Source organism: Mchenga conophoros, linkage group LG4 (assembly GCF_057382185.1).
Source record: "Mchenga conophoros isolate Kocher_MC1m ecotype Shallow Benthic linkage group LG4, M_conophoros_male_GT1.1, whole genome shotgun sequence".
In the NCBI taxonomy this organism is placed as follows: Eukaryota; Metazoa; Chordata; class Actinopteri; order Cichliformes; family Cichlidae; genus Mchenga; species Mchenga conophoros.
Genome location: NC_140529.1, coordinates 29,000,632 through 29,023,631, shown reverse-complemented (window position 1 = coordinate 29,023,631; position 23,000 = coordinate 29,000,632). Strand labels below are relative to the sequence as shown.

At 38.6% G+C, this 23,000-nt stretch overlaps 1 protein-coding gene across 1 annotated transcript in view; it reads left to right on the top strand.

Moving 5' to 3' along the window:
• LOC146576361 (hemicentin-1) overlaps positions 1 to 23,000 on the top strand; it is a 52,426-nt gene that overhangs the window by 13,258 nt on the left and 16,168 nt on the right. Inside the window, exons 16-27 of the mRNA XM_085272520.1 lie at positions 2,716 to 2,845; positions 6,957 to 7,241; positions 7,335 to 7,655; positions 7,926 to 8,180; positions 13,830 to 13,889; positions 14,117 to 14,374; positions 14,472 to 14,798; positions 14,896 to 15,135; positions 15,270 to 15,497; positions 15,633 to 15,896; positions 16,030 to 16,228; positions 17,737 to 17,924. Coding sequence (XP_085128646.1) covers positions 2,716 to 2,845; positions 6,957 to 7,241; positions 7,335 to 7,655; positions 7,926 to 8,180; positions 13,830 to 13,889; positions 14,117 to 14,374; positions 14,472 to 14,798; positions 14,896 to 15,135; positions 15,270 to 15,497; positions 15,633 to 15,896; positions 16,030 to 16,228; positions 17,737 to 17,924 — 2,755 coding nt within the window. The remainder of the gene's footprint in view (positions 1 to 2,715; positions 2,846 to 6,956; positions 7,242 to 7,334; positions 7,656 to 7,925; positions 8,181 to 13,829; positions 13,890 to 14,116; positions 14,375 to 14,471; positions 14,799 to 14,895; positions 15,136 to 15,269; positions 15,498 to 15,632; positions 15,897 to 16,029; positions 16,229 to 17,736; positions 17,925 to 23,000) is intronic.

Sequence of the window (23,000 nt, the reverse complement as noted above, 5' to 3'; positions counted from 1 at the left end):
AATTATATCATATCTGCCACTGAAGTCAAGTTGGACAACAAGTTATGGATTATTGATAACATGGCAACTATACAGTTATAACAGCTGCAACTGAAACTTGATATGGTTGGGGTCTATAAAGTTTTGGACAATCAAACATTTAAACTCAATTAAAATGTAACTGAAGTGCAGATTTTCAGCTTTATTAAAGGGGTTTAACAAAAATAATTGTGATTTTATGATAGGGAAATTGAAACTGTATCTGTGTAGTTTCTCAGTAATCCGGGTCATAGTCTTTAGAGCTAAAGAACATGATGATTAAACTTCCTAGAGTTTAAAGAACTCCAGTCGCCTTCTTTTTAAGATTCTAACACTACTGAAAAAGAGCAAGGAGTCCTTGAGAAGCTTTAGAATAAAGAGAATGAGATGTTTACCACCACCATCTGTGGTGTATGTGATTACACACATCTACACTCATGCTTAGTTGCAGAATGCTCCACTAACCTATCAAATCAACATTACAAGTGGTTTTTAGTAGTGTCATGATGTATATCTGCACAAAGCAAAATCACAGGATTGTTTTCCAGTATCTGTGTTGTAGATGGCATGGGGATTGGAGGCAGATATGAGAATGCAAGGCAGGGATTTTTGCTAGGCTAGTGAAAACAGCAACACAAACCCCTGGTGCCAAGCATTTTCCTCTTCTTAACACTAAATGTCTTGCCTGGAGCTACAAATTGCTAAACACAACCATACTCATATGCTCACGAATGCTGTGTATTGTGACTAAAACAAATCATGAATTTGTTTTGGGTTTTTTTTTTAACACAAAAAAGAACTTTATATGCTGTACTATTACAAACCTTCTTAGAATTGAGGTGTTTACCTTTGCAGCCTTTTATAAAATAGTGAATGAGCCCACAGATTGGTGAACTTGTGTGTCAGTGAAGCTTGTTGTACAACATGGTTTGAGTGCTCAATTAGGGTAGAAAGCATGCACACTGAGACATACTATCTTTTTGCTGTTTGCAGATAAAAAAGTATCAGCAAAATGTGCTAGCCTGTCACATCATTTCTTTCACTTTGATAGCTTGATAACTGTCATTCCCCTTAAATGATGTGGCCTCCTTTAATTTCCAACATATTATCTATTGTGATTTTCTTCCCGGTGAGTTATGATGTGTTTTCAAACTGTTTCTTTAATCTTTTGAGCAGTGTATCTATTTCCTGTCAAATTTATTTAACTGCTCAGATAAACAGCAGAGGCTGGTAGCATTAATGACTCCCTGGTTTCGATCCTATCTGTCTGAGAAAAACAGCTAGCAGCATTATCACTGAACAAAAGACTTTATGCTAAAACATGATGACTAACAACGTTTTACTGTCGGTTTTTATAATACTTGCCTTTTGAGCTTGCAGTTAAGAACAGGATATGAACAATAGAACACAAAAGTGTGGATAATTTCTGTGTTGCACCACTTCCTCCAGTGTCTTCTTTTCTTTTTTTCACCACTTCCTCAAATGTCTAAAGAGAAAGAGAGCACATGGTGTGGTTGCGAGAGCATGCCTGTCATGACAGACCATTAAGGCTGATCTCTTTGCATACGTTTTTACTTTTTCAGATTCCTATGCCCATCTTACCACCGTGGTTTTACACTCAGATTTTCAATTGCTTATTTAAACAAAACTGAGAAGTTGTTTATGAGACTTTCCCTAGTGGTAAGGGAACTTTATAAAATGCCTTTCATGTTTTTATTTAATACTACTGAAATTCAAAATGCTATATGTTGACATATTATAAAACTGTATTTGCATGTTGCTTTTTGTACATCCTCCCTTAATGCATATTTTCCCTTCACTCAAGGGCATAGCAGGACTGACCGCAGAGTACTAGCTGATGCATGTGGGTCTGGTGTGAGCAGAGTCGAGCTCAGGGAGGGTGGAAAGTCATCTAGAGGAGACAAGATGGGTCGAAAATGGGAGCAGTATAGGTGACCTTTTGCCCTTTGAAAGCCAGGAATTAACACTTACAATAAATAACTAAATAAATAATAATAACTAATTAAAATAACTAATAATAACTAAAGAAATAAATAATACAATAAATAACTCTGTCATATACACTATTAAACACTATTATTAGACACTATTAAAGCCACTACCACGATGGCGTTCAAAGGAGGATCCTGCTCCCTCAAACAAGTTTCCATGATGACCAAACCAGCATAAAAAGGGTTATATTCTGAACATGTGCAAACAGAAAAAGATGATGTGGATGATTCTCACATAAGTGTAGAGAGAATGAAACAAACTTTCTGTGTCTGTGTTTATTAAAAACATAAAAACTATGACATGTACATCGACTGTGAATAATTGGGTGATCACTAAAATGGATTAGGTTGACAAATCTGCCTTCTGTGGTGCATTTTTGTGCTAGAATTTGTATTTCTCTGTAAACTCACATAATTTCTCTCTTCTTTGTAGAAATTAGACACTTTGTAAAAGAACAGTGAATAATGGCACAAAACATAGGGGGAGGGGCATCACTAAGCTACCGTTACTTCACAAAGCGCTGGCTCTGGATGTGGTTTTGTATTTTGGGTTTCACAGTGTTTCCTGTACACAAGAGCATTGAATTTCCTCTATGTTTTCTTTCTGCATGTGATACTGCCAGCCTGTCAGGCGGACATCATATCTCCTGCATCGAACTGATATTCATCTAACCCGGGTCCTTAAGCTGGACATCGTCTGGACGATCCTGAAACACTGCTCACTTCCTTCCATCTCATTATTCCTCCTGCATGCTGTTCAAGCATGCTATCTGTGAGGATGCTAAGCTTCTTCATACTCATCTTTTCACTATGTGGTGAGTAATAAAGATGTTCTTTAAGTACAAAGGGATTTTCCTTAACTCTGTATCTATCTGAAAAATTGATTATTTTATTGAGTTGACAGGAGTAAAACTTTTTAGTTAACTTTGAGTTTCTTTTTGGCCTAACTTCCGGTATCTTGGTGGTAAATGCACAAAAAAGCAAACTAAAACTAATAATTTCTATATGTGTTTTTTAAAAAATAAAATACTCCCATTTTAATGAGGTACTAATGGAATTCGAAGGACTATCAATGTAACCTCTGACTTTTAAAAGAATAAATGAAAACCCATTTTAAGTGGGAGAGGTGAACGTTACTTCTGATACAAAGTTCCGTTTTCATCAAACTGAGAGAGCGTGGGCCATATTGAACTTTACAGTCTGATGAAAAATAAAGCTTTCACAGGACTCTTTGTAGTCTTGTGAAAGACTAATTATACCCCATCATTCAGTAGCTTTTAAAAAACCTTTAGCAGCAATGACTTGCAGTAACCACTTTCTTTACAATGTTATCAGTTTCTCACATAGTTGTGGGTAATTTTTTTGTGTGTGTGTGTGTAGGTGGTCAGAGATGTTATGATTAAGCTGCGACCACGCCACCTAGTGGAATTTCACCCCTAGGAAATATACAGAGTGTTTTCAAACATCCTAACCAAAAGCCTACACTGGTTTGAAAGTGCACTACTAAAGCAGATTGCTTCCAAAATTAAAATACCTTTAATACATTTGTTAAAAACAAATTATAATTCCAGTCTGGTTCACAATATAAATTGACTGTGACACAACCTATCATAGCTAAAATGTATTCCAGGCAAACAATATGAAAACATTACACACACACACACACACACACACACACACACACACACACACACACACACACACACACACACACACACACACACACTTTTAAGACAAAGAAAATAAAAAGTACACACATCAAATGGTAAGTTAGATTCCACAGGTGAACCGTCACCTGCGCTGCTGATGGTCATTATAACAATTCATCCCAGTGCAAACACTCCAAAAAGGAATGCCCATATGGCACTCTCTGTGGTGATTGGAGCAAGTCACTAAATGAGCCAATATAAATACCATATGCAGGTAAACAGCAGCAAGACACAGGGCATGAAATCACTCAAGTCCTAGAAATAAAACAATGGCTTTAGCATCTAGTTTTATATTTTGCTGTCGACAGGAATAACGTGCTAAATGTTTCTTACCACAGAATTAAAAGGACACTATATCCACCTATCCATAGTAATGCAACTGCCCTCTCTGCAATAATTAAATCGACCACTACCCAAACATAGCCACAAAGAAGCCATCACACTGCTCATTATACCAATAAATTTGATAAGATAGAGGATGACAAGCATACAGTCTAGTAACTGTTGTAGAGCCTGATCAAAATTGCCTGGGTTATCCCTCCAAAAATGATGATGAGTACATAAATGTTGAAAACAGCCTTAGAATATTTTTGTTTATTTGCTGGAGTGCTTGGGATATTTGTCCTGTTGCATGATCCAATTTCTATTTGTACTCTCATGATCTTTAACATCTAACATGCTTTGTGAGGCTTTGTAGAGTCTGACGTGCAGCTCTTTTTTTATTGGACTTTATCTGAGCATTGTACAGTCTGACTTTGGGTTGAATTCGCTTGATGGTTAGTTAAACATCCTCATGGATTTGATTAGCAGCATGTGGATGCCATTTATCCTCTTAAAACTTGTGAAAGCAGTAGGGGTATACTTATTTATTTATTTATTTATTAACCTTTATTTAACCAGGAAGATCCCATTGAGATTAAAAACCTCTTTTTCAAGGGAGACCTGGCCAAGATAGGCAGCAGCAGATGTCTCACAGTTACAGAAATTACTCAAACACAGGCAGCAACAACACACATGCAACAATAAGTGAAAGAATACAAATAAAATAAAAATAAAATTCAATAAAATTCAAATAAAATAAAAAGTCAGTTAAAATGACAATCAATCTAATTGAAACAGTTGCATGTTATGGACTTGGCCTCAAGGATTCGTAGTTTAGATTTAAAATCACTTAATGAAATGAATTCAGTCATTTTCCATTCCTTCTGCAGTTTGTTCCAGGCCAAGGGTGCTAAATGGACAAAAGCTCTTTTACCAAGTTCAGTTCGGGCAAATGGAACAGAAAGCAACAAGTAACCATGCGGACGAAGAGAATACCGACCAGCATGTTTCATTACAAGCAGGGAACATATATAAGAAGGCAGCAACCCAAGTATCGCCTTATATATAAAACTGTATAAATGAGAGTTCCTCCGACTTACCAAAGCAGGCCATCCTACCTGAGAGTATAACTCACAGTGGTGAGTCTGAAATTTACAGTTAGTGATGAACCTCAGACAAGCATGATACACAGAATCAACCATTCGAAGACATTGAGCAGAAGCATTCATGGTAAAATGGTAAATGGCCTGTATTTATATAGCGCTTTACTAGTCCCTAAGGACCCCAAAGCGCTTTACATATCCAGTCATCCACCCATTCACACACTGGTGATGGCAAGCTACATTGTAGCCACAGCCACCCTGGGGCGCACTGACAGAGGCGAGGCTGCCGGACACTGGCGCCACCGGGCCCTCTGACCACCACCAGCTGATTTCCATACTGAGGGAATTTTATTCATGTCCAGTGTGAGGTTGAAAAGTGTTGTGAGAGGCTCTGCTACAAAATCAGCTGCCAGTTTCAAGAAGTAAGGATCTAGTAAGTCTGGCCCTGGAGATTTTCTAGGATCTAACAGTTTAAGAGCTTTACAGACCTCCTGCACAGAGAAAGGAACAAAGTTAAATGGCTGACCAGTGTACACCGGAAGGTTTGTGCCAGATTTTACAGAGACTGGGTTCAGAGAGTCAAACAAAGAGCCAGAAGATATAAAGTGCTTGTTAAAACAATTCATAATCTCCTTCCTATCATAAACAGGAACAGAATCCTTAAAAACATAGGTGGGTAGAGCGTGGGAGCTTTTACTCACTGAAAGAGACTTAATGATTTTCCAGAACTTCTGTGGATTATTTAGGTTCTCAGTGGTGACAGACAGATAATATTCTGTTTTAGCTTTCTTAATAGAGGAAGTACATCTGTTTCTTAGTTGTCTTATTTAGTACTATATTTATTTATAGTGTTTAAATAACAGACAACATATAAATGCACTTTAATTTCAAAATGAATTAAAATGTTTTATTAGTTTTAATCAGTATTTAGCACAGTTTCTCTCCAAAGATATATATTTATTTTTGCATCTTATTGTGAACGCTCTGTGTTTTGATTCATGAAGGTGTCTCTTAGATGTAGACGTTAATAATGTGCCAACATCCTAGAGGGTCCTTGAAATGTTAAACGTTGTTTTCTGTCTTTTAGGACTTTTGGTATTCCTAGGCTGGCCAGTGCATTCTATCTTTTTAAGAATTATTACATATGACCAGGACACTAAACAAAATTTTTAATAACTCTGATTTATTTTGCTTTGGGCAATCGTGGCTCAAGAGTTGGGAGTTCGCCTTGTAATCGGAAGGTTGCCGGTTGGAGCCCCGACTTGGACAGTCTCGGTCGTTGTGTCCTTGGGCAAGACTCTTCACTAGTTGCCTACTGGTGGTGGTCAGAGGACCCGGTGGTGCCAGTGTTTGGCAGCCTCACCTCTGTCAGTGCGCCCCAGGGTGGCTGTGGCTACAATGTAGCTTGCCATCACCAGTGTGTGAATGTGTGTGTGAATGGGTGGATGATTGGATGTGTAAAGCGCTTTGGGGTCCTTAGGGACTAGTAAAGCGCTATACAAATACAGGCCATTTACCATTTGTCATTGTAATATTGGCCTTCTTTACTTGCACTGAGATCTCATTGGGCCTCACATGGTCAATTTTTCAAGGATTTCTGAACCTCTGAAAATGAATATGTTTAAAAACGGTTGAGGCAAATGAGTGGCTGTATTTTAATATCCTGCATTTTACCATATATTACTGATGCTTTTTGATTTTGTTTTGTACTGTTTATTATTAATACTTAGTGTGAAAAACGTGAAGCAGGACAAATAAAACCTAATAAGCACATCAATCTTGTCTATTTACAGATGCTGACAGCATATGCCCACCAGAGCACAACCCTCTTACTCTGAGTTCAACTGAGATCATAGAAGAATATGGAGGAAATTCTGTCACTGTAAACTGCACCACAGCACAGGCTGAACATAAAGGGCTGTACTTTACAGTTGGAAATGAAACCTCTCGCATCATAGAAAATCAAATGTCTATCTCCCAGTCAGTGTCACTGTCAGATTGGAATGTAACGATCAAGTGCAAAGTAAAACTAAATGAGTCTCATGAATGCAGCAAGGACCTTCAAGTTATTACATTCAGTAAGTTTAATTTGAAATGAATACAGAGCAATGCTAAGAAAACTAAAAGCAACGATCATGAGTAACTAACAGTTATCTAACTTTGTTTGGCAGAGAATCCAGAAGTTGATTACTCTGTACAGCTTGTGAACGTGACGCGAAAAGAAACACAGTACAGACTGCAGTGTGACATCATCAATGTTGCACCTGTTCAATACCTGACTGTTAGCTGGTACAAAAACAGAAAAAAAATCCACACAGAATCTTTCAATGACGCAACAACCAAAACTCCAGTAAATGAGTCCTCTATTCTAACAGTCAACATCAACAGAGAAGAAAATGTAGTGGAATTCAGATGTGAAGCGCAGCTGAATTTTGGACGACAAGAACTAAAAACTCCTGCCATTTCTCAAACACAAAAGGTTTCAGCACACTGTGAGTAAACATGCTGCTCTATCAAGACAGAAGGCAAGGCAATATAAGATTACTTGTATAGCACCTTTCATACTGAAGCAATTCAAAATACTTATACTAATACAGAGGCAAAAAGTATATTAAAATTATCCAAAAAAAGAAATGATTTTTTTAAAAAAAATAAAGAAGATGCTTTAATTTTAATTTTTGGCTTAGATCAAATAAATTATTGTCAATTTAGCTATCTGTTGTGCAAATATAAAGCTGAACAAAAAAATTCTTTCTTTTCAGATGCTCCAGAACTAAACACAGAGAGTACTAAAGCCATCTCTTCACTTGAGGGTACTAATATCACTTTGAGCTGTGAAGCTGAGGGAAACCCTCCTCCTGTGTATAACTGGACTTGTGATGGGGAGACTATGTTGGAGAGTGCAAACAGTCTCAATATCACCCGAGTAACAACACACAACACAACTTGCACTTGCACAGCTACCAATTATTTGGGAAACATAACCCACACAATCAATGTTCATGTTGAATCAAAAGGTATTCCTCTTTGTTTACTATCTAATATACATTTAATATATTTGTAGCTCATTTGGATGATAGTGATGGTACATATTCAATTCAATTCAATTTTATTTATATAGCGCCAAATCACAACATAAGTCGCCTCAAGGCGCTTCATAGATACAGAGAAAAACCCAACAATCATATGACCCCCTATGAGCAAGCACTTTGGCAACAGTGGGAAGGAAAAACTCCCTTTTAACAGGAAGAAACCTCCGGCAGAACCAGGCTCAGGGAGGGGCGGCCATCTGCTGCGACCGGTTGGGGTGAGAGAAGGAAGACAGGATAAAAGACATGCTGTGGAAGAGAGACAGAGGTTAATAACAGATATGATTCAATGCAGAAAGGTCTGTTAATACATAGTGAGTGAGAAAGGTGACTGGAAAGGAAAAACTCAATGCATCATGGGAATCCCCCGGCAGCCTATGTCTATCCCATAACTAAGGGAGGATTCAGGGTCACCTGGTCCAGCCCTAACTATATGCTTTAGCAAAAAGGAAAGTTTTAAGCCTAATCTTGAAAGTAGAGATAGTGTCTGTCTCCTGAATCCAAACTGGAAGCTGGTTCCACAGAAGAGGGGCCTGAAAACTGAAGGCTCTCCCTCCCATTCTACTTTTAAATACTCTAGGAACAACAAGTAGGCCTGCAGAGCGAGAGCGAAGTGCTCTAATAGGGTGATATGGTACTACAAGGTCATTAAGATAAGATGGGGCCTGATTATTTAAGACCTTGTATGTGAGGAGCAGGATTTTGAATTCAATTCTGGATTTAACAGGAAGCCAATGAAGGGAAGCCAAAGCAGGAGAAATATGCTCTCTCCTTCTAGTCCCTGTCAGGACTCTTGCTGCAGCATTTTGGATTAGCTGAAGGCTTTTCAGTGAGGTTTTTGGACATCCTGATAATAATGAATTACAGTAGTCCAGCCTGGAAGTAATAAATGCATGAACTAGTTTTTCAGCGTCACTCTGAGACAGGATATTTCTAATTTTAGAGATGTTGCGCAAATGGAAGAACGCAGTCTTACATATTTGTCCTTCAATGCACATATTAAACATGTCCTGGTCAAAAATGACTCCAAGGTTCCTCACAGCGTTACTGGAGGCCAAGGTAATGCCATCCAGAGTAAGAATCTTGTTAGATACCATATTTCTAAGCTTTTCAGGGCCGAGTACAATAACCTCAGTTTTATCTGAATTAAGAAGCCGAAAGTTAGCGGCCATCCAGGTCTTTATGTCTTTAAGACATTCCTGCAGTTTAACTAATTGGTGTGTGTTATCTGGCTTCATGGACAGATAGAGTCGGGTGTCATCTGCATAGCAGTGAAAATGTATGCTATGTCTTCTAATGATACTGCCTAAGGGAAGCATGTATAATGTAAACAGAATTGGTCCTAGCACTGAACCCTGTGGAACTCCATAATTAACCTCAGTGTGTGAAGAGGACTCTCCATTTACATGAACAAATTGGAGTCTATTAGATAGATATGATACAAACCACTGCAGTGCAGTACCTGTAATACCTACAGCATGTTCTAATCGCTCTAATAGGATATTATGGTCGACAGTATCGAATGCTGCACTAAGGTCTAGCAGGACAAGCACAGAGATGAGTCCACTGTCAGAGGCCATAAGAAGATCATTTGTAACCTTCACTAAATTTGTTTCTGTGCTGTGATGAGCTCTGAAACCTGACTGAAACTCTTCAAATAAACCATTCCTCTGCAGATGATCTGTTAGCTGTTTGACAACTACTCTTTCAAGGATTTTTGATATGAAAGGAAGGTTGGAGATTGGCCTATAATTAGCTAAGACTGCTGGGTCTAGAGATGGCTTTAACTACAGCTAGCTTGAAGGCCTGTGGTACATAGCCGATCATTAGAGATAGGTTGATCATATTTAAGATCGAAGAATTAATTAATGGCAGGACTTCTTTGAGCAGTTTTGTAGGAATGGGGTCTAAAAGACACGTCGATGGTTTGGAGGAAGTAATTATTGAAGTTAACTCAGAAAGATCAATTAGAGAAAAAGAGTCTAACTTAACATCAATGGTACTAAGAGTAGCTGTAGATAATATTACATCTGTGGGATGATTACTGGTAATTTTTTCTCTAATGATAAAAATTTTATTTGTGAAGAAGTTCATGAAGTCATTACTAGTTAACGTTAAAGGGATTGTTGGCTCAAAAGAGCTCTGACTTTTTGTCAACCTGGCTACAGTGCTGAAGAGAAACCTGGGGTTGTTCTTATTTTCTTCAATCAGTGATGAATAGTAAGATGTTCTGGCTTTGCGGAGGGCTTTCTTATAAAGCAGCAAACTATTTCTCCAGGCTAAATGATGATCCTCTAAATTTGTGACACGCCATTTCCTCTCCAGATTACGAGTCATCTGCTTTAGGGTACGTGTTTGAGAATTATACCACGGAGTCAGGTACTTCTGATTAGAGACCTTAGTTTTCACAGGAGCTACAGTATCCAGAGTCGTACGTAGTGAGGAGGTGAAATTATTAACAAGATAATCGACCTCTGTTGGGGTAGCGTTCAGATAGCTGCTCTGCTCTATGTTGGTACAGGGCATTGAAGATGATAACAGTGGGTGGATTATAGTCTTAAATTTAGTTACAGCGCTTTCAGAAAGACATCTACTTTGATAAAGTCTACTCTCCACCGCTGTGTAATCAATTATTGTAAATGTTATCAGGAAATGATCAGACAGGAGAGGGTTTTCAGGAAACACTGTTAAATGTTCAGTTTCTATGCCATATGTTAAAACAAGATCTAAAGTGTGATTAAAGTGGTGGGTGGGTTCTTTTACATTTTGAGAGAAGCCAATTGAGTCTAATAACAGACTAAATGCCATGTTGAGGCTGTCATTTTTAGCATCTACATGGATGTTAAAATCACCCACAATAATTATTTTATCTGAGCTCAGAACTAAATTAGATATAAAGTCTGAGAAATCAGACAGAAACTCTGTGTAAGGCCCAGGTGGACGATAGATGATAACAAGTAAGACTGGTTTCTGAGTTTTACAGCTGGGGTGGACGAGGCTAAGCATCAGGCTTTCAAATGAATTAAAAGTCTGTCTTGGTCTTTCATTAATTAATAGGCTGGTGTGAAAAATTGCTGCCACACCGCCCCCTCGGCCTGTGCTTCGAGATTTCTGGTAGTTAGAATGACTCGGGGGTGTTGATTCATTTAAACTAACGTAATCATCCTGCTGCAACCAGGTTTCTGTAAGGCAGAGTAAATCAATTTGTTGATCAATTATTAAGTCGTGTACTAACAGAGACTTGGAGGAGAGAGACCTAATATTTAATAATCCACATTTCACTGTTTTACTCTTTGGTTCAGATGTGGATACTTTATTGTTCTTTCTTTGTAATTGTTTATGTTTAAGTTGTTTGTTGCTGGTTTTTAGTTTGTTTTTTGTCTGTTTGGGAGCTGACACAGTCTCTATGGAGATAGATTTTTGGGGGGGTAGCAGGAGGAGAGAAGCTGCAGAGAGGCGTGTAAGACTGCAACTCTGCTTCCTGGTCCCAACTCTGGATAGTCATATTTTGGGGGGGTTTAATAAATTTGTCCGTATTTCTAGAAATGAGAGCTGCTCCATCCAAAGTGGGATGGATGCCGTCTCTCCTAACAAGACCAGGTTTCCTCCAGAAGGTTTGCCAACAGTGTTGGGAAGGTTACTTTTAAAATGTATTCCATTACAGAATACAGATTACATGCCCCAAAATGTATTCTGTAACGTATTCCGTTACGTTACTCAATGACAGTAACGTATTCTGAATACTTTGGATTACTTAATATATTATCATGCTTTTTACAACAACGTGAATGTACTATTGCTGTGTGATTTATTACTATTACTGAAAGTCCGCGACTCCGAACTGTAGTAAAGGGACCTCTGACTAATACGGCGGGGTCCCTGTCGGCTCGTAGCCGAAAACTAGCTTTACTTTGTTGTGTGGGTCAACTTTTCTTGCGAGAGCCAGAGACAGGCGTTGAAAGACTGCTCCAACGGAACTTATTGTTTCGGAGGAAAACACGAACACGGTGTACAGTCGAGTCTTAATAGCTTACTTACAACTGGGCTCGTCAGGCACTCTTCTTGGCTGCAGTGGTTATTATTATATTTACATGCTTCCAGCTCCCGTTTTTCCTCGATGACAACTCGTACCTTTCCACTCGCCTTTTTCTCCCTCCTCGCTCACAGACCGATAACGTGTATGGCAGTCCATTCTCCCTGCAACACGGACTACACTGCCCATGATGCTACATTCTTTAGAGCTATGCTTGTAGCATTCTGCCTGTTAGCTTAGCACAACAACAACGAAAAGGCGCTCTCTCACCCAGGAAACACACAGTCGCAGAGAGAGAGAGAGAGCGTCGCCCTGTAACCATGGCAACCATAACGCTGCCGCCTGGAACAACAGAACGTAGCTGTCAAACAAAACCCAAACAGTCCTGACCCGCGACAAAATGAAACAGGAAAGTACCGCCGTGTAATCCATTTATTTCAACAAAGTAACTGTATTCTGAATACCACCTTTTTAAACGGTAACTGTAACGGAATACAGTTACTCGTATTTTGTATTTTAAATACGTAACGGCGGTACATGTATTCCGTTACTCCCCAACACTGTTTGCCAATTATCTATGAAGCCCACATCGTTTCTGGGACACCACTCAGACAGCCAGCAATTTAAGGAGAACATGCGGCTAAACATGTCACTCCTGGTCTGATTGGGGAGGGGACCAGAGAAAACTACAGAGTCCGACATTGTTTTGGCAAAGTTGCACACCGATTCAATATTGATTTTAGTGACCTCCGATTGGCGTAACCGGGTGTCATCACTGCCGACGTGAATTATGATCTTACTGAATTTACGTTTACCCTTAGCCAGCAGTTTTAAATTTCCTTCAATGTCGCCTGCTCTGGCCCCTGGAAGACAATTGACTATGGTTGCCGGTGTCTCTAGCTTCACATGTCTGAGAACAGAATCACCAATTACCAGAGTTTGACCCCCGGCGGGTGTGTCGCCGAGTGGGGAAAAACGGTTAGACACATGAACGGGTTGGTGGTGTACCTGGGGCTTCTGTTTAGGACTATGCTTCCTCCTCACCGTGACCCAGCCGCCCTCTTTCCCCAGCTGCTTGGGGTCTGCCGGGGAACAGCTAGCGGGGCCTACGCTATCTTCGGCTGCACCAGCTACAGGGGCCTGGCTAGCTATGGGTGAATGAAGGGTGCGAAGCCGAGTCTCCAATTCAGTAATCCTGGCCTCCAGAGCTGCAAATATGCTACATTTGTTACAGATATCATTACTGCTAAAGGAGGCCGAGGAGTAACTAAACATCTGACACAATGAGCAAGAAAGTGCAGGAGGGACAGGTGAAGTAGCCATGGTGCTAACGAGTCGGCTACGAGCTAGGCTAAGCTAAGCTAGCGAAACAGTACAGAGACAGTGAGTGAATACTTTGGCTATAAATTAGGTAGTGAGTACACAGAAAGTGTGCTTCGGATGAAGCACGTGAAGATTATACTATGAAAAAGAATGTATTTAAAAGTTGTTAATTAAATTGCTAAGCAAATAAGCTACTCAGAAACACCACTGTGTTTGAGCAGGAACAGGAAGTGATACTCTACCGCAGAGCGAGCGAACACCAAGTGACAGCGCCACCAAGAGTAAATATCCTTGTTTACTCTACATCTAATATTCTTGTGGATTATTTAGATAATACTGCTGACCTATTTCTTATTTTATACCAAATCCTCGCTAACTGTGAATATGTTTGCTTGTGAATAGCAGTTTCTTCTTCTTTTGAGCATGCAATTTAATGAAAACAATGCTTAAACTGAAACAGGCTAAACACAGTCACATACTGCAACTGAAAATATTTCTATGTAAATAGCAGGTTGCCCTTTAACACTGACACCTTCTGAAATGGTTGTGAGATTTGGAGATCCAGTTTTAATCAACTGCAGAACATCAGCCACAAATGTTGAAGGAATGGGCTGGGAGGCTCCAGTTGGAGGTACAGGATTTGAGCGTCCTCCTGTTGTCACTTGGAGGGTTGAAAAACTAGAAGAGTGGTCTCCAAGTCCTTCCTGCTATGCTACTCTGAGTGATGGATTCCAATGTGCTGTGCAACCACTCATAACTGTTTACAGTAAGTACATGTGCACACACTGTTTTATTGTGTTATAAACTATATGAATTGAAATTTGTAATATAATATAGCAACAGTATGACTTTTTTATTTACAGAAACTCCAGATTCTGTGTCAGTGTCTGACATGGGTCATAGTCCGATGGTGGAGGGCAGAGAGTATGATCTGAAATGTGATGTCATCAATGTTGCTCCTGTACAGAATCTCACAGTGACGTGGTACGGAGGCAATGAAACTGTGCTCACACAGATGTTTAATGACTCCACTATGACTCCAGTAAACGCATCTTCTACCCTGAGAATCTCCACTCAGAGAGATTACAATGGATTAACTTTTAGATGTGAGGCTGAGCTGCATCTCGGACCCAAAGGACCAAAGTTCCTCCCTAATGTAACCTCACCACCTTACACTGCTGTTGTTCTTTGTAAGATTCCCAACTACTTACTTCATATTTTTAAATCTAAGACACAGCTCTGTGATCTATGAAATATAAATTAATCTATGTTGATATTCCTTCCTAGATAAACCATTCATGGAATCTTGTCCAGACTACGTCACTGTTAATGAAAGTGCTGCCTTCAGCATTGACATGTTATCCTGTCAGCCTGATGGGAACCCTTTTCCCACTGTTCAGTGGTTCTATGAGGAGAAACTCATCAATCCATCGAGGTCACTGACCAGGACTGACTCAGGAAAGTACACGGCTATAGTTGAAAACAGTCGTGGCAGAAGCAACACCTCAGTTCATATCACAGTGGAATGTGAGTGCATCAGACCTGGATCATTTTATATTTTAGCCGAATAATGATAAAACACACTAAAGTATTGACAAGATAATATTTTGTTTTCAATTATTTACATATTTATTTAAATGAATCTGATACCATTTTTACAGACAGTCCTTCTTTCACCTGCAAAGAGCACTATGAGATCACAGTGAATGATAAACATCAAAGTATCTGTGAACCAGTAGGATTACCTACACCCACCCTCACCTGGCTTAAAGATGGCAAACAGATGGTTTCCCCACAGCGCTGGAAAAAGAATGATAGTGGAAAATACTTGCTTAATGCACACAACACACATGGAACAGCTGAACACACACTGTATCTTGAAATTTTGTGTAAGTTTTAAGTTTTTAATTTTTCAGAATGATATAGTCTTTTTATGATTTTTCAACAGTGAAAATAAGTAATTTGAGATGATAGCATATTTTGAAGGATATTATTTCTGTTTCAAAATTTGGTATTTTTTCCAGATGCCCCTGAATTCAAAGAAGGAAATGAAAGCAAGGAGGTACTGCAGGGTGAGAATGTTACTTTAAGCTGTAGTGCTGACAGTAACCCACCCTCAAACATCACCTGGATCTACACAGCTGCAGTGAATTCAAACATGACCACTGAGGGGCACCAGAAGACTGTCACTATCACTAGAGCCACGTCTACCAATGCTGGTTATTACATTTGTGTTGCAGAGAATAAAGTTGGGAGAAATACACGATTCATCACACTGATGATAACAGGTATGATTATTGACTCAGTGCAGAAGAGCTATGGGAATGTAGAAAGTGAAAGATTACTGATGTTCAATTTCAACAATGCATGGGATTGAGAAATTAAATGAATCTTATGTTTTGAATTTTGTTTCTCTTACAGGTAAAAGCAGTCAAATCCCATTTCCAATCATTTGGGTGTCGCTCACTCTATTGATCATCATTCTGATTCTTCTTGTGGTCTGTTGTCGCATTTGCCAAAAAAAACGTGGACATTACAGTTTTTTTCCTGTCAAAGTGTCAAATGTCTCAAATATCCCTTTGACTAGTGTACAAGCCAATGGAAAAGCTAAGGATTTTTAACGAATCCTGTTCTGTATATCAAATGTTGCCCCCTGGCCTGGTGGGTTTCAGGTAGGGAGGTGATCCAAAATCCTGCAACTGTTTATTAAAATACAGAAGAATGGATCATAAGCTTGTTTACAGCTTTAATCACAGGATTTATTCTACTTCCTTAAACAAAGAGAGACAAACTCAATCTCTTTCTATGATGACCAGCATCTCTTTGAAAGGTATGGAACGACAGATGTTAATACATTGCCAAAAACACATTAAAATTTAAAGTCCAATTAATTTATTGTCACAAATACAATTTGTGTTTCTTTAGCATAGCTAATGCACTTGAAGCACACTTTGCCTGCTAGCAAAAGGTCTGTTGGCCTATGACGATATAGACGTGACAATCTCACTTTAAGAACAGTACTTCCACATTTCTCATTTTCCAGAGTTATATTTCACAACAGTCTTATTATTATTTCTGCTTTGTTACATACAAGCCATTTTAAGGACTATTAACCAAACCTGTACATTAAAATGTTTATTCAGAAACACTTGTTGTGTACTCTATTTGGAATAAAATCTTATTTTTATATTTTGCTGTCTTTTTCTTTCTCCTCACAAGGCAGCTTCTTTTCAGTCTTGAAATATGAGTTGTGTACCTTGTTCAGCCGTCACTGTATTTAAACAAAATATCCTATTTTCATGCATCAGAACTTAATTATGGATCTTTAATGATTTGATTCAAAAAGGTGGGTGTCGCCCAGTATTAGTCAGAGTGTAAAGTGATGGTTTCCTTAGGTTTTATTTTCAGTTAATTAAATAAATACTTAAATAAACAAGATGAGGATATGTGTTTTCTTTTTCCTTTTAAAGGCCTTTAACAAGTCATTACAGGTGAATTGTGACCAAACAGACTATTTTACAATGACCAATACATGCCAGTAGTTCAGAGGTTTTTCAGACAGTGAAGGATAAAGAACTATGTTTTAGTTAATATCCATTATGCTAAAGGAGCATAATGTTTGCTTCAGTCCGAGCCTTGGGTTTTGATTATCACGAAAGAGTACCTTGAATAACAAAGACTCTCATTAGTAAATCTAAAAATAATTTATTTGCAACAATACAACATTTGAAAAACTTTATTAAGCATTAAAAATCACAAGAAAAAGCAAAACCCAAAGCTATGGGTCTCAGGCAATTGACTGAACAAAAAGTCTTTATACTCAGAGGCTCCCTAACACAAAGCTTAAAGTGCAATCAAAATTCACTGATCAGGTCCACAAGAAATTTGGAGGATCAGATCCCTCCCGAGTTGGAATGCACTAACCTGTGTTTTTCAATCTATAGCGTGCTGGGCGCTGATCCCCTGTGCAAAGGATGAACAACCGGCAGTCATTTGCTCCGAATGACCAAATTTGGATTTCATTTCCTTATAAGAACATTAATAGTTGAGCACAGATCTTAACTCTATCCGCAACCGATTCTCTCGTAGTTCCGCTCGTTTTGCACTTCTGTATTTCTCCGTCTCTAGCAGTTCCAGTTGTTCACCTCACAAGGCTGGACGAGAACCTCCCCACCTCTCCTCCTGCCCCACAGCAAGGTCTCTCTGCACCGTGTCTCTGTCCCTCCCACCACACCACTTCATTGGTCCCTTCCTGGTGGCTCCCTGTCCTGATTGGCTGACGACAGTGTCCTTCAAGGACATGAACTCGCTCAGCTGTAAGTAAAACTCGACTTTTACAACAAAAACATGCATCAAGAAAGAATACAGCCACAGATTAAAATCACAGCCCATGCAATATAAAACCCAAGCAAAGCACAGAATCAGAATTTCCGGAGCTTGTATCTCGGGGAATGCTTTTTATACACCAGATTAAAGAAGTACACTATCAATGCAGAAGTACAACTTTGACCAGTGCAGGCTATCAAGATGCGACACAGACTAGTAGTATTTTCGCTTGACGGGGATGCGAAAACTAGTTTGTTCCTGTTTTTGTCGCAATGTAAAAAATTTTTGGGAGAACAAGAACTGCCCGAGTTAAATGTCGGATCATGGTGTTGATTTCGAGTTTGAACTGAAGAAAGAAACGCCGGAGCAGGTTTACATCATGCTGAGATTGTACTCCCTTGGGGCGTCCTCCAAGCTGTTGGGATAACTTTGGAGAGGTTTTTTTCTTTCTTTTTTTGTGTGAGAGAAATAATCTGAAAGTTCGGCCAAATAAGTGACCGTTGATTTGGACACAGGGCTTTGGGTGAGTCTATCATCTGCCTCGTTTGTATGTATGATATTGTCAGTGTCATTAACATACATTTTCTGCAAGGTGAGGAAAGAAGTGAGAAGCTAATAGTCACGATATGAAAAGTGAAACCAACTTAGAAGTGCCTTAAAGTAGTAATATAGTTTTGTTAGTACTGTTTAATGCCCGACACCATTGGAGGACAGCTGAGACAGGACCATTCCGAATGCAGATGAGTACATCGCCTAACATTTACGTATTGTATTGCTACTTTCTGCTTTTACTTTAATATATTTTGAATGCAGGCATTATACTCTGTACTCTTTAACATTTAGTTTAAAGTTTTAGTTTCTTAGTATTTTGTACATTACTGAATATCAAGCTAAATTCAAAGGACATTTACCACACAGAGGGAAGACTGAGAGAACTAGTACTAACAGAATATAGAACAGAAGAGGAACAGAATACCAATGAAAAAGAATGAAAGTTACACAGTAAACAACAGTAGGAACCAGAAAACCTGATAAAAGAATAGAAATCAGAACCACAACTGCTAAATTTTAAAAACTATTAAAATTACACGATCATGACAATCTCTGGCACCATAAAGGTCGTTCAGTAAGGTTCTAACTTGAGTAAAAAGTCAAACGAATTTTTTGTCTACTTTGCAAAAGTTATTCAAGACAAAAACTGTTCACAGTTAATGCCCTGTATAACAAATTTGTAATAAGACGGAGCCTAACAGCACCAAAAAACAAAGCAAAAAAACCCAAAAACAGTCTGTTCATTCTTTTAATAATATAGATCTTGTTTAAATTTTATAACTATAATTCCAAACACATGAATTAACTCTGCCAGGGCGGCCATTTATCAACCATTCTATTTGTAATTTTTATGGACAGAGCTATGCACAGCCAAAGGTCCAAGGGTGTCAAGTTCAGTGGTGTTATGGAAATCTGAAAGAAACTGATCTACACAAACAGCTTGTCTTTGTGAGGTTTTAATTTGTCTTTGCAAAGGGGTCAAACAACAGTACAGAGTACAACAGCAGTCTGCATGGCTTTTGACAAAGAATGACAACAAGCGTAGAAGCATAGAAACACATTATCTACCCATCATGGTCACAGATTACAGTCAGAACATTCCAAAGATAACTTGTACAGATGAATATATCTATAAGATAAAACATGTAGAGCCTTCCACTCAGCCAAATCAACTTAAAACAGAGGAAATCAGAATCCTAAAATTTCCTATTATGTTTCACATAAAAATCCAGCAATGTTCAAACTAGGGGATCTTTGTGTGTCATAGTGAAAGTGAAAATTTTGCAGCATCTCAACATGTCACTCCTCACACAAGAAGAGCATGTGTGGGTATTAGCTATACTTAAATTAAAACATTGTTTCTAAATTTGCCCTTGCAGCACTGTTGCTCAAAGTCACCATCTCATAGAAATATGTGAGGTGCAGCAGATGAAGTTTCAGTCAACTATAACTAAGGCAAGGCAAGGCAAGTTTATTTGTATAGCACAATTCAACAACAAGGTGATTCAAAGTGCTTTACAGAGACATTAGAAACAAGAACAAATAAAAAGCATGATTTAAAATTGATTAAAACAAGCAAATAAACTAACTAACTAATTAACAAACAAACAAACAACAGTATATAAAATCAAAACAGATAAAATCAGAACAGTAGATAAAATCAGTAGTTAAATGTAAGTTTTGAAATTTAAGCTTAAAGTGTGGATTTGGTGCTTTATTCAAATGCAGCTGAGAACAGGTGAGTCTTCAACCTGGATTTAAATAAACTGAGTGTTTCAGCTGATCTGAGGCTTTCTGGGAGTTTGTTCCAGATATAAGGAGCATAAAAGCTGAATGCAGCTTCTCCGTGTCTGGTTCTGACTCTGGGAACTGATAAAAGACCGGATCCAGATGACCTGAGGGATCTGGATGGTTCATACTGGGTCAGGAGGTCATTGATGTATTTTGGTCCTAAACCATTCAGAGCTTTATAGACCAGCATCAGAACTTTAAAGTCTATCCTCTGACGGACAGGCAGCCAGTGTAAGGACCTCAGAGCTGGACTGATGTGGTCCACTTTTTTGGTCTTAGTGAGGACTCGAGCAGCAGAGTTCTGAATGAGCTGTAGTTGTCTGACTGATTTTTTAGGTAGACCTGTAAAGATGCTGTTACAGTAATCAAGCCTACTAAAGATGAATGCATGGACTAGTTTTTCCAGGTCCTGTTGAGACATAAGATCTTTTATCCTTGATATATTCTTGAGGTGATAGTAAGCTGACTTTGTTATTGTCTTAATGTGTTTTTCTAAGTTTAGGTCTGCATCCATCACTACACCCAAATTTCTCGCCTGGTTTGTGGTTTTTAGATGTATAGATTGAAGTTCTCTGGTGACCTGTAATCGTTTTTCTTTGGCGCCAAAGACTATTACCTCAGTTTTGTTTTTGTTTAGCTGGAGAAAATTGTGGCACAACCAGTCATTGATTTCCTCAATGCATTTACCAAGAGCCTGTACAGGGCCTCGGTCTCCTGGTGACATTGTGATATATATTTGTGTGTCATCTGCATAGCTGTGATAGTTTATTTTGTTGTTGTTTATAATCTGTGCCAGTGGGAGCATGTAGATGTTAAACAGAAGGGGTCCCAAGATGGAACCTTGGGGAACTCCACATGTGATACTTGTCTGCTCAGATGTGAAGTTACCTATTGATACAAAGTATTTCCTGTTTTCTACGTATGTTTTGAACCAGTTTAGTACAGTTCCTGAAAGACCTGTCCAGTTCTCCAGTCGTTTGAGTAATATGTTGTGGTCAACTGTATCAAATGCTGCACTGAGATCCAGTAAAACTAGGACTGACATTTTTCCACTGTCTGTATTCAGACATATGTCATTAAACACTTTGGTCAGAGCGGTTTCAGTGCTGTGGTTCTGTCTAAAACCTGACTGGAAGGCATCGTAGCAATTATTCTGTTTTAAGAAGTAACTGAGCTGTTGAGAAACTGCTTTTTCAATGATCTTACTTAAAAATGGGAGATTTGAGATCGGCCTGTAGTTGTTCATTTGTGTCTTGTCAAGATTGTCCTTTTTCAGTATAGGTTTGATTACAGCAGTTTTTAGTGATTCTGGAAACACACCTGATAATAAAGAAAAGTTGACGATCTGTAACAGGTCTGACTCTAAAGTCTTTGAGACCTTTTTGAAAAAACTTGTTGGCAGGACATCTAAACAGCAGGAGGAGGAGTTCAGTTGACCTAAGATGTCCTCCAGGTCTTTGCTGTTAATAGGTTGAAACTGTTTCATGGTGTTTAAACAGTTTTTTGGTGGACACAGTACATATCCTGGATCTGCTGTTGATGTACCAATTGCTTGTCTAATTTTTTGGATTTTTTCAGTGAAGAATTTGGCAAAGTCATTGCAGGCCATGGTTGAATGAAGTTCAGCTGCCACTGACACAGGAGGGTTTGTTAGCCTGTCAACTGTAGAAAATAAGACCCGAGCATTATGGCTGTTTTTAGTGATGATGTCAGAGAAGTAGGACCTCCTTGCATTCCTCAGTTGTAAATTATAATTGTGAAGTTTCTCTTTATAAATGTCATAATGAACTAACCTGGTGTGTGTGCTGTACATTTTCTTTCCTCCTCCAAAAGTAGGTCATTTGTGTTACCAGTGGTTAGTTTCCACTGGTAGGACCATAAGTGCTGATAAACTTTTCTTGGCAGCAGGCAGAAAGCAAAAAATGCACGCTTAAAGTTATATTTACATTAATTAATTATTACATGTATTGTAAGTGAAAAAGTAACAAATTCTCTCACCCCTTGTCCTGACAGAGTGTACATAGTATCCACCACCACAATCAACTTCAAGCATTAGCTCAGTCAAAGTAGCTGCACGTCTCTCATGTGGAGCATGTGATTCATCCATATCAACAAAAGCAACACAGGAGTGTGTGCAAAGTGTTATCAACTCGAGTCTTCATGACAGGCTTGGTGGCTGCATCAATCTTTTATAGAATCTGTGTTAACACCAGAGGTCTTCTGGCAAGGAATGAATGCGTAGAAACTCTCTTGTGTTTGCAGAACTTTGCGTTCACAGTTAGCGCCCTGTGTTTTCCCAGTTTTTTCTTTAACATTTAGTAGTTGAAACAAAGAGTGTTTTTTTTTTAAATTACTAACATGTTGCTTTTGTGGAAAGTGAAGCTTTTTAAAGTTAATCCTGGACACATTTTTCAATGTTTAGATTTTGTCTGAATCTTGAGCTTTACAATTATTTTCTCTTCCATGTGTCTTACATATAGATGTAAACAACCTAATTAAAAAACAACAACTAAAAAAACATATTGTATTATATCTACTATTATTTAAAAAGATAAGTTGGACAAATATTTGCCCACTATTGATGACATGGATTACTGTACTTGTCATAGTTGTAATTGGCCAGATATTTAAGTTTTTAGACAATGACAAATGTTGTAAAAATGTGATTGTAGGATAATCAATTAAGACGAGCTATTTGGGGACCTGTAAAGATAACGTTGAAT